At 37.8% G+C, this 12,088-nt stretch overlaps 1 protein-coding gene across 1 annotated transcript in view; it reads right to left on the reverse strand.

The window, feature by feature from the left end:
* Nucleotides 1-5,641, reverse strand: part of LOC150087721 (calcyclin-binding protein) — a 52,877-nt gene extending 47,236 nt beyond the window's left edge. The window contains exon 1 of the mRNA XM_090369918.1: nt 5,526-5,641. Within this exon, the coding sequence (XP_090226044.1) occupies nt 5,526-5,543 (18 nt within the window). The 5' untranslated portion in view covers nt 5,544-5,641. The remainder of the gene's footprint in view (nt 1-5,525) is intronic.
* Nucleotides 5,642-12,088: the final 6,447 nt, after the last annotated feature.

Below are 12,088 nucleotides of genomic sequence, written 5' to 3' on the forward strand. Positions count from 1 at the left end.
CAATTATAATGGATCATAAGCCTTAGAGGAGTTAAATTCATCAGTTACACCAACAATGAAGCAGAGGTTTATAAAAATGTTTATTACGCAACACTGCACATATTTATTAAATAAGTACCTGCACCTGCATAATTTGTATAAAGATTTTATTTGTATGATTCAAAAGTCTGATTGGTCTGTACTTGGAGAAGCATCTCTCCTGTTTCCTTTTCCAGTTATAGGATTTCATTTTTTAATGGGATTATGTTTAAAAACCTTTGTGTAATTTATAATTTATTATTCTACTATGCCAATAAGCTCATTACTTGCAACAAGCTTTTGTGAACACAGATATAAATACTAGTCTTTTCTTCTTGCAGTTCTCTCTCTAATAACTGTGCAGACACAAAATACATTACAATACAAGATCACAACAGGACAGTTTATTTAATTTCTTGTCATGGTGCACACAACGTAAAGTACTACTTCCCTTTACATGGCCACAATATAGCTCATTACTATAAATAAAATTTTAGATGTAACTGCAGCAGAGCAGTTAGTCCCTCATGATTCTTGTGAACAGCTAAAGCAATCACTTGGGAATCTAAAATGCGAGAGGAGCTGATATTCCGGTCCAACTTTGTGAGCAAAGTTAAGTTATCTTACAACTACATCTGCATGCACCTTCAAACTGGTAGGACTGTTGGTAACCCTGTGTGTATATCTCCTATATGCAACAGTCTAAAAGTACTACACCCCTGCTTATATTGGTTTTCACCAATATAAGCAGGGATACAGAGGAACAATCAACCTATTGTGATATGCCAGGGTGTATGCAATTAAACCGAAGAGGGAACAATGTAAAAAATATATATATACATATATATATATATATATATCACAAAATTGGGGCGATAAAAATCAGAAAATTTTTATTCCCCCTTTTTTTTTTTCTGTTGTCATATAATAACTCAATTCCCAGTGGATGGATTTCCATGAAATTTTTATATTTGTGTCATTTAGAAAGATTTGTAGAGCCAACCAAATTTAATTAAAATCCGACAATTATTATTTCTTTGTCCATCAATCCACATGTAGTAAATGGACTTCCAATGGGTAGATTTTCATGAAATTTTATATTCGGCATTTTTAAACATTTGTTGAGTCTTCCGAATTTAATTAAAATCAAACCAATAAAAATTTGGCAATTATTATTTCTTTTTTTCGTACATATTACACAAGCTATCCACATACCTATATCATAGTTGGAGGATTGGATATTAGGTCAGTTGCCATGTGCTGGTTGGAGGAACGAATAGACAATGCAGCAGATGCATAGAAACAAAATGAGTTGCATCTAATATTTGTTATGACAGATGGAATTTTTAATGTGTAGTACAAGATTTAATAGCATGTTGGTATAATGTTGTTTATTACACTTGGGTTATTTATTTTGTTTAAAATGCATTTCATATTACTAGTGGTAAATGATGCAAAGAAACAAACATACTGCATCAGACAAATTAAAAAAAAAAAAATGCTACCCACCTCATCTGTGCATGTCTGACTGCATAATATGCAGTACTTTGCATCTGACAATGTTAAACTTCAATTACTATTTCTCAAGCCCATCTACCTAATTTTTCCTGATCTTGTTGCAGCAGCATACTCTAATAACTGTCATTAACCACCCTGCCACCCTTTGCATCATCTGCAAACTTAGACAGCTGATATGTCTTCATCAATATTATTAATAAATATTGAGAATTGGTCTATTAGTGTACCCTAGAGGTCTCCACAAATAACATTAGTCCAAAAAGAGCAGTGTCCATTAATAACCACCCTCATATCTTCTCCCACTCAACCATCCCTTTATTCATATAATTGACTTGTTCTTAATGCCACACTTCTCAGCCAATGAAACTTTCTTTACATGTTAGCATTAGCATTAGTAGAGGCATACGAAGCAAGAAAGCAAGCTTATGCAGCATCAGCCAAAAAAAAAAAAAAAACCCTCCCATTTCACCCCTCTATTTGTTACAAATACCTGTCCAGCTCAGCCTTAAATTTATTTAGGCTATCAGCTTCCACAGAAAAAGATGGAAGTCTGTTCCACCAATCATCTACCCGCTAGCTAAAGGCAAATTTCCACACATCTATTCTACAACTGTTTTTCCTCAATTTGAATCTGTGCCACCTCAGATTCTTAATCTGAGCAAGAGGAAGAATCCCATTCAGCTTACTCAAGCCATTCAAGGCCTTATACACCACAATCGGATATGGGTTTTTATGGTTCTTTTTTTCTTTTATCAAGTTTATGGTTTGGTATGGAAATTAGTCCTTTAGTTCAGTTATTCTGGGTTTGGTAAGCAAATATTTTTGGTTTATTTAGTTATTTGTCATCCTCCTTCCTCTATACTTAGTCTAGAATGTCTGTGCTAGACTACTAAGAATGTCTGTTTATTTGATTTTCCTGTTCTGCCTATCTGTTCACTGCTGAGAATCTAATAAGGTTCAAAACAGCTGTATAAGGAGTGGCACTTTGTTTCTTTATTTAAGTCAATAGTCAGCAATTCATAACCTGGTCAACTGTAACTTTGATATAGCAGGTCTCAATATCTAGGCTTGTCCAAAGTAGATTTAGTTGGATAAAGTTTGAGATAAGAGAATCTTTTAATCACTGTCCATCATATTCCCTGAAAACAGAAGTCAAGTTTACAAGTCTAATTACTCACTTCACCCTTTTATTAACCTTCATGAATTAAGGAACCGTTTGAACATCTCCAATTCAGCTGCAATCCCTATGGATTGCAGCTGAATCCAAGGATGCTCTCATATGTATAGCTAAAGTTTTATCTCTTTTGCTGCCTTTTGATAGATCCCATGAACCCATGGAGCTTTATCTTCAACAATTTGTCTTCCACTTTCCTCAGTTATCACAAAATCATTTAGCTCCCTGTCAGAATTTGATACACCTCTGGCATTCCCATCCCTAAAAAATTCTTAGTGTGGATTTAAATTAGCATTAGCGCATTAATAGAGGCATATGATGCAAGAAAGCAAGCTTATATAGCATCAGCCAAAAAAAAAAAAAAAAAAAAACATCCCATTTCACCAATCCATTCCAAAGTTTGTCTAGTTCTGCAATCAACAACCTGCTGGCTAAAGGCAAATTTCCGCACATCCATTCTACAATTATCTTTCCTCAATTTGAATTTATGCCCCCTGAGGTGCAGAATCTGAGCAAGAGAAAGAATCTCATCAGCATTGCACTTGCTCAATCAGATCACCTTGCAGGTGCCTGGTCTCCAGACTGCAATTTGCAGAACTTAAGCTTTTCTTGATAACAGCAACATTTTGTTCCACTCACCAATCTCGTTGCCCTTCTCTGTACTAGTTCCAGCAGCTAACATCTTTCCTAAAATGAGGCCTCCAGACCTGTATGCAGTACTCAAGGCATGGCCTAACCATTGCCTTATACAAGGGGATAATCACCTCCTTATCCCTGCTTTCAAAATTCCTATATATTATTGACAAAACCCCATGCAGCCTTTTTGCACTGCTCAGAAAACTTCATATCTGACTGCACAATTATCCCCAGGTCTTTTTCATGCAAAATATCTATTTAGTTTGTCAGCAACCTGAACAGGATCAATGGTGATACCATTTGTATGTAGTGATTAATATCATTCATCCCTTTCCTTCTAGTGCCAAGTAAAGAAATCTTTGCTACTTTTCTTTGCCAGAGACCTCGCACCCCAGGGGCTCACATCTGGTGAGCATGGGCTTGGCACACCTAGGATCTTGAGCTGGATATCATCATTTTTCTCTTTCTTGGCAATTCCCTTCTACTTCTCTCTCTCTAAAAATTCTGAGGAAGCGGAACAAGGTTTCTCTGTGCAAAATGTTTGAGATGGCTACCTACATTATTTTACCTCTACATAATCAGAAATAAATATCAATTTTAACTCCATGCAGATTTAGAGTTCTTTTTTTTCCAATTTATAACCTTTTTACCTGTGGCTCATGCCTTTTATAGAATTAAAGAATTAATTTTACTCCCTTTCTTTCCCTTAATACAAGCAACTAAATTTACAGTGTACTGAAAATTCAATACCTTTGCTGTTTTACTAATTAACCATAATTATAACTTTAAACCTTTGCTAAAAATTACATCAGCAAAATTAACTGATGAATCAACAGACCAAAAAACAATAGAACTGTCTCCTTGTTTTTCACATTATCTCATACTCTAAGCTTATTCATCTTCAGCACAAAAAAGTGACTAATATTCAATGATAACTGAATATTGAATAAAACTTGCATATGAAATAATATGCTGCAAGCCATCACTGAACAAAATCAAATGGCAGAGCATTTATGACTTATATAATAAGCCAGGTTAGTTACAGCAGTATCAGACAATGCATAATAATATGTATTGCCTGCACTCAGTTTATAAAAGGGGCTGGTCAATTCCTTTATTTGGCCTGCACTAGTGAATAAGCAGCTTTCCTTCTGATCAACAATTCACTGTGACTTTAATAACCTCCCCCAGGGGCTCACATCTGGTGAGTATGGACTTGGCACACCCAGGGTCCTGAGATGGATATCATAATTTTTCTCTTTCTCTTTCTTGGTGATTCCCTTCTACTTCTGGCTCTTGTTTTTCTTTCTTTCTCTCTCAGGGTAACTCAATTTTTTTTTTTTTTTTTTGGCCAGTGAAGCATAAGCCTCAGGCTTTCTTGCCACCATATGGCTAATAATAATAATGATATTACTCATACTGTTGCTTCCAAATGAACTTGGCCACCATATCATACCTTCTGGAACAAAAAACTCTCAAGAAAGAATGTAGTAGTAGTGGCATGTGATGCAAGAAAGCAAGTGTATGAGCTAATGCAGCATCAGCCAAAACACACACACACACACACACACACACACGTGTGCGTTTAGTGAAAACTATACCACATTTATTCATTTCAATGTGTCTTTTACAAAAAAAAATCGCAAAACAGGTAATTTCTTACTGGATATGTCTGCTTGTGTTGCCTGATGTCACTGCTACTCAGGATCCACTGGTTCACTCAGGATCACTAAACTGAAAATAATACTATTCTTCCTAAGGTTAACAAAAAAGTGAAACAGGTACTACAACGCACTTCAAAACTGTAAAACCACGAACTTAAAATTCCATGTAGCAGATGGCGTGGAGTAGAACAGCGACATTATTTTTAAGTTATTTGCTAGACTATTAACGACTGGCGTTCCATATTACTTCGGCATCCCCATCAGCAACGAAACACAAAAGGCCCTAAGAAACAATATTTGTGGAAAAGAATCACCATCATAATATCGCAGAGGAACCTAGGGTTATACGTTAAATTGCGCAAAAAAAAAAGAATTATCTCACTCAGTTCTATATAGAAATATCTGAAAAATGATGAATCAGGTGTTACTAAAAACTGATCTCTTAATCCAATACGAAAAGTTAGCCTCATTTCATCAATCTACCATTAAATCAATAAAATTACAATTCAACTTACTTCCGCAACTACAGACATCTTACACACTCAGTATAAATTCAAAAGAAAGTTGTAAGATGGCAAATTATTTTAGACACACTCCTCGCAAAACAAAACACCCGCAGATACAGCTAACGACTTACTGAATCTGGAATCTTCTGTACATTAGTTCAGTGTTATTCCCACTAGAGGGATTCCTATTGATGTTAACGTTATCGGGAATAAATTTTAAGCATATAAAAAAAAAAAAAAAAGTCCTAATGTAAGGTATAATAAATATGATCATTATTGTAAGGTTCATAGGTACACGCAGGTGCCCTAACTTTACGAACCTTTCGCGGCACTAAGCTAGGGTTTAGGATAATCACTATCCTTCATATTGAATTGAAAATATCGAGTTCAAAACCAGTCAATGACGCGAGGAATGTATAAAGTTTTTTTTTTTTTTTTTTTTTTTCACAAAGCTAGTCACCCTCACACAAGGTACCGCGGTCTCAAGGGGTACTCGGGTGATTCATCCAGCAAACTGACTAAAGAATATGCGCAATTATAGACAGTACAGTGGCGGACAAAAAAACTGTATCATTTAAAAAAAGTAACATTTGTAGTGAAACGTATAAGATATTGTTTGATTACAGTCATTTTGTTTGTCGCAAAGCAAAGGTATTGCATCAGATAACACTTCTATTGCATCAGACAGCAATTGCAAGGCATTGCATCAACCGTTTCTATAAATACGGCGTTGGAAGGGTATATACAAGCTCATTAATATCCTGTTTTGCGGAGGTGTAATCATGGTTCCATATGTTCAGTTGACACCAAGAAAATAAAAGTGCAACTATTGTCCTGTCCCAGAAAGGGCTTTCTACACGTGCTAACGCTGATAAAATAGGCTGCCACCAGTCAATAGTATTCCGGGTGCTGAAATTAAAGCGTGATGTGAACAGAAATTTAACCCCAGGGGTTCACATTTGGTGAGTATGGGCTTGGCACACCCAGGGCCTTGAGCTGGATATCATCATTCTTCTCTTTCTTGGTGATTCCTTTTCTCTCTCTCTCTCTCTCTCTCTCTCTCTCTCTCTCTCTCTCTCTCTCTCTCTCTCTCTCTCTCTCTCTCTCTCTCTCTCTCTCTCTCTTGGGGTAATTCAGAATTTTTTTGGCTGGTGCAGCATAGGGCTCAGGCTTCCTTGCACCATATAGCTAATAATAACAGAAGACCTGGATCAGGCGGTAAGAGAGTGACTATGCCTTTCTCAAAATCGATATCTGATCTGAAACGGCTATGTTTTCATAATCGCCATGCTAGTGCACCTGATCTAAAACTGGACTTTAAGATGGCCTCTGGTGTTGAAACAAGTGCACGAGCTGTCCAAAGACGGCTTCAAAGTCTGCATGCCTATCGCCCCAAGAAGAAAAAGAAGAAGAAGCCTTTGTTGATCCAACGAATGAGAAAGAAGCGACTTGCTTGGGCGAAAACGCATGTCACACGGACAAAAGAGCAATGGGACGCCATCAACTTTTCTGATGAATCGAAATTCAACTTACATGGCTCGGATGGGAAACGATATGTCAGAAGAAGAAAATCGGAGGCAAACCATCTTGACTGTATAACACCGACTGTAAAGTTCCCCGCCCGCCGGTCAGATTATCTGGGGATGCGCACAAGCAAAGGGTTGGCACGAATTAAGTTTATTAACGGAACGGTGAATGCAGAAGCTTACGCTGCTATCTTGGAGGAGTGCCTGAAACCCGTATAAGGGACCACCACACAGACGTCCAAAACTACATTTTTCAACAGGACTCAAGCACCTTGCCACACAGCACAATTAGTAAGTTTTATGCTAATTAGATTTAATGATGAGTTTTGTCTTCTTGTCTCACATGGCTTAAAACATACACCAATGTTTTCCCTTGTTTTTCTCCCTTACAGTGCAGTCATACCTCAGAAATGCTGGCATTACAGTGTTGTACTGGCCCGGCAACAGCGCACATTTGAACCCTATTGAAAATGCTGGTTATAATATCGTCTAAAATTGCTCAGAAGAAGCCCAAAAATAAAATTCAGCTGCAGGAGAGCATTATAAGGGAGTGGTACCACGAAATTGGGCAGAAGTTGATTAACTCTATGCCGGACCGTTGCAAGGCTGTAATTATAGCTCGAGGAGGAAAAAGAAAATATTTTATTTTGCTGATTTACAGCACATAATACCATTACGTTAACTTTTTATTTCAGTTTGTACATGTAATGCAATAAAATGTATGTTTGGTTGTCGTGATTGCTATTTGCATGATTTCTCATATTTCTATTCATTACGCATTTTACCCTTTGGGAAGGTATTTATGACAATTAGGTATATCAACTGGAGTCTTTTTATTGGCTTTCATTCACAGAGATATATATTCCATCTAACAAATGCATTTCGAACATTTCTGCAATCCACAATGCAGCGCGCAAAACACATTATTTGCAAAATTCATAAGTGATGCAGTTTTTTTTTGTCCGCCACTGTACACTTGGCGGGAGAAGGATAAATCTGAAGAGTGTAAATGAGTAGAGAGACTTCGATATTATGATACAGTTAGATAGAAAGAATGAAGCATGCAGTGTCGTTGAGAACAGTATGTGCGTGTAGCACAGTGGTATCGTCCCAATCCTCCCCACACAGGGTGGAAAAGGCCCGAGTTCGGATCCCGCCGATGACGCGAGGAACTTTAATGGGCTTTTTTCACTCCGTGGCTGAGTTAGTCGGTCTCAGGCATAGATAGCAAGGTTTTTGTTTTCCCAGAAACTGGAGTTTTTCGTCCGGCAACACAGACAAATCGACAATAGAACACAAACAATTAACAGACATAAGACACAGTGCGGCATATGAATTTAATTATTCGGGTGGTCTAAAAATAACAGTGTCGTTGAGAACCATCCAATTTCATGACTCTTTGCAATAACACTGGAGAACGATGTCTTGTTATTGATTTAACATAGCCTTTGCATCTCGATAGAAGCCCATAGCCCTATTATACAATAAATGGCCACTTCATTAGGTGCGCCTACTTAATAAGCGAGCAGGTCACGCTTTATCCTTCAGATCAGCCTGTATACAATGGGATATGGACTGGACGAGGTGTAGAAAGCATACCAGAGGGGACGCCAGTCCCTGTTGAATTAACTGCTCCCCACAGTTATTGCAAATTGGATGGCTGCAGATCTCTACTCTGAATAGTACATTCTGCCTCATCCCAAAGGTGCTCAGTTGGAGAAATCTGGTGGTTGAAAAGACTACCATGCAATTCACTCTCCTGTTTCTGGAACTAGTTCTGAAAAATTCTAGTCTTCTGACGTGGCTCATTGCCTAGTTGAAAGAAGCCATTCGCACAGGGACACATTGCAGCAATGAAGGGATATGCACCTGTTCGGAAACAATTTATTTCTAGATAGCCAGGGCATTCAAATGATTCCTCTGGTAGCAAAATATGTACAGTATATTTTCCAGTGGACTATATACTGTATGTACTCCACACAAACACTCCCCACACTATTACTCTATCGCCAACAACCTGCATTGCTGACACCTGTCCGGATGAGTGCATGGACTTAAGCGGCTTTCTCGCTATGAGCTGGACTTTGCAGGACCAGATGTTTTACGATTCCTATTGTCCCGTATCCAATCCGATTTTGCAGTCCATCATATAGTAAATTGTCCACTGGACAGTATACTGTATGATGCACTACTAAACTATTGGAACTAAACCATTAGGGCGCATTGTGAGGTCGACAGTTTTTTTTTAAAGATTTTAGGCGCATCAGCAATTTAGACCATATTGCGCCATAAATGACATGTCTGTAACCTGAGTGTGTTCTGTGGTCGTTTGCTGTTTGTTGTACAAAAAAACAGAGTTTCTGGAGGGGAATCACGTCACCCTCGCCTGAGACAGACTACCTCAGTCACGTTGTGTTATTAGCATTAGCATTAGTAGAAAGCAAGCTTATGCAGCCAAAAAAAAAAAAAAACACTTCCAATTCACCCCTCCGTTCGTTCGAAATACCTGTCCACCTGACCCTTACATGTATTTAGGCTATCAACTTCCACAACAAGGGATGGAAGTCTGTTCCACCAACCAACTACACGCTGGCTAAAGGCAAAATTCCGTACATCTATCCTACATCTGCCTTTCCCCAATCTGAATTTATGCCCCTCAGGTGTTTATTCTGAGCAAGAGGAAGATTCCCATCGGCATTGAGCATACTCAAACCATTAAAGGCTTTATACACCTCTATCGGATCACCTCGCCGGTGCCTAGTCTCGAGACACTGTAATTTGCAAAACTTAAGCCTTTCTTCGCAACAGCAACCCTTTGTTCCATTCACTAATCTTGTTGCCCTTCTCTATACTCATTCCAATAGCTCTATATCCTTTTTGAAATAAGGCCTCCAGACCTGTATACAGTACTCAAGGTGTGGCCTGACACCTTATACAAGGGAATAATCACCTCCTTATCCCTGCTAGAAAAATTCCTGTATATCATTGACAAGACACCATGAGCTACCCTTGCAGCCCTTCTGCACTGCTCAGAGAACTTCATATCTGCCTGCACAATTACCCCCAGGTCCTTTTCGTTCTCTACCACTGTCAGTGTAGTACCACAGAGTTGATACGTTGCTCTGGGGTTGCTGCTTCCCATATGTAATATTTTACATTTGTCAATGTTAAACTTCATTTGCCACCTCTCAGCCCATCTGCTAAAACTTTCCAGATCCTGTTGTAGTAGCATAGCATCAGTAGTGTCCTTAACAACCTCGCCAAACTTTGTATCATCTGCAAACTTGGACATTAAGCCTGATATACCATCATCAAAATCATTAATAAATTCAGAAAACCATAATGGACCCAACACTAAACACTGAGGGACCCCACTAATAACATTAGTCCACGATGAGCAGGGTCCATTGATTACCACTCTCTGTCTTCTTCCCCTCAACCATCCCTTTATCCATAGCAGCAATTTGCCTCCAATGCCACAATGCTCCAATTTGTGCAGCAGTCTTCCATATGCAACAGTATCAAAAGCCTTTCTAAGATCCAAATATATAATATCAAAGTTATCCCCTGCATCCAGTTCTTTTGTGACTGCATTATAGTATCCAATCAAATTGGTCAGGCAAGACTTCCCCTTAACAAAACCATGCTGTTTTCGAGCTATAACTGAAGTCTTGTCTAGATGACCCTGCAGTGCTTCTTAAATCAGTGCCTCCATTAATTTTCCTGGAACAGAAGTTAAACTCACAGGTCTATAATTACTTGTGTCAACCTTTGATCCTCCTTTGTGAACTGGGGTCACATTTGCACATCTCCAGTCTATGGATACCTTCATGAGTCCAAGGAAGCTCTCATAATTATGGCTAAGGGTTTGCTTACTACCTTTGCTGCCTCCTTTAATATAACTGGATAGATCCCATCCATCCCAGGTGCTTTTCTTGTGTTTATCTTCAACAATTTCTCCTCCATTTTACTCTCAGTTATTACAAGATTATCTAGCTTACTGCCAGAGTTAAATACACCTCTGGCATTCCCCTCGCTGAATAACTCCTCATGTTGAAATGTCGATGCAAAATATTCATTTAGTTTGTTAGCTACCTGAGCAGGATCATCAACAGTTGAACCATCGATATCAAGTGGACCAATCTGATTCATCCCCTTTCTACTAGAGTTTACATAAGTAAAGAACTCTTTGCTGTTTTTCGTTGCATCCTTTGCCAAAGATTTCTCGTAATCTGCCTTCACCTGCCTAACCGACTTTGTAACTTAGTTACAGACCAGCTTATATATATCATAGGCTTCTGTTTCACTTGTTAATTTATATGTATCCCATGCATTTTTCTTCTCTGCCATGTGCTTCATTAGTTCATCTCATTAGATATTCTAACCCAGAACCAATAAGTAAAGTGAATGGAAAAAAATTTAGCAAAGGTTTGGCGAGTTTCTTTTTTGTGATGCTTGGCATTGCACTTGGTGTAGTAGTAGTGCTAGCTTATGGCAGATGTCGAGGTAAAAGAATATGAATCTGATATTATTTGGGAAGAAAAATGTATAACCATATAAACTTTATATTATAAAGTGATAAACATTATTTAAACAGTGTTGTTTGGTTTTAGTTGATAGCTGTGGTAAAACTAATTGCCTGTGAACAAAAGTAGGTTTTCCGTTTTCTGTATTGCAGAGAATTAAAGCTTAATTACCAAGCGCCAAAAGTAATTACCACAGTTTTTCATTGATTGCTCTTATTTTTTGCCGGAGCTTTTGTATGTATGTTCATATGCAGGTGCATATATATATAAAAATGTATGTAAAAATGGATAAATGCTCTTACAGGAGGTATCACAATTTTACAACTTTTTTAAATTTCATAACTAGAAAAAAAAAAATCTTAGATTCAAATAAATATATGGTGTTCATTCATACATCCACTCACTTGCATGCATACGTGCACGCACACATACAATGTAGATATTTTTTTACACATTTTGATAATGCAGTCTGATATAACGTCACTATTATAGATAGGACAAAGTTTAAAATATATCAAAA

The sequence above is a fragment of the Mastigoproctus giganteus genome, chromosome 3 (genome assembly GCF_048544385.1).
Source record: "Mastigoproctus giganteus isolate SK-2022 chromosome 3, ASM4854438v1, whole genome shotgun sequence".
Lineage (NCBI taxonomy): Eukaryota > Metazoa > Arthropoda > Arachnida > Uropygi > Thelyphonidae > Mastigoproctus > Mastigoproctus giganteus.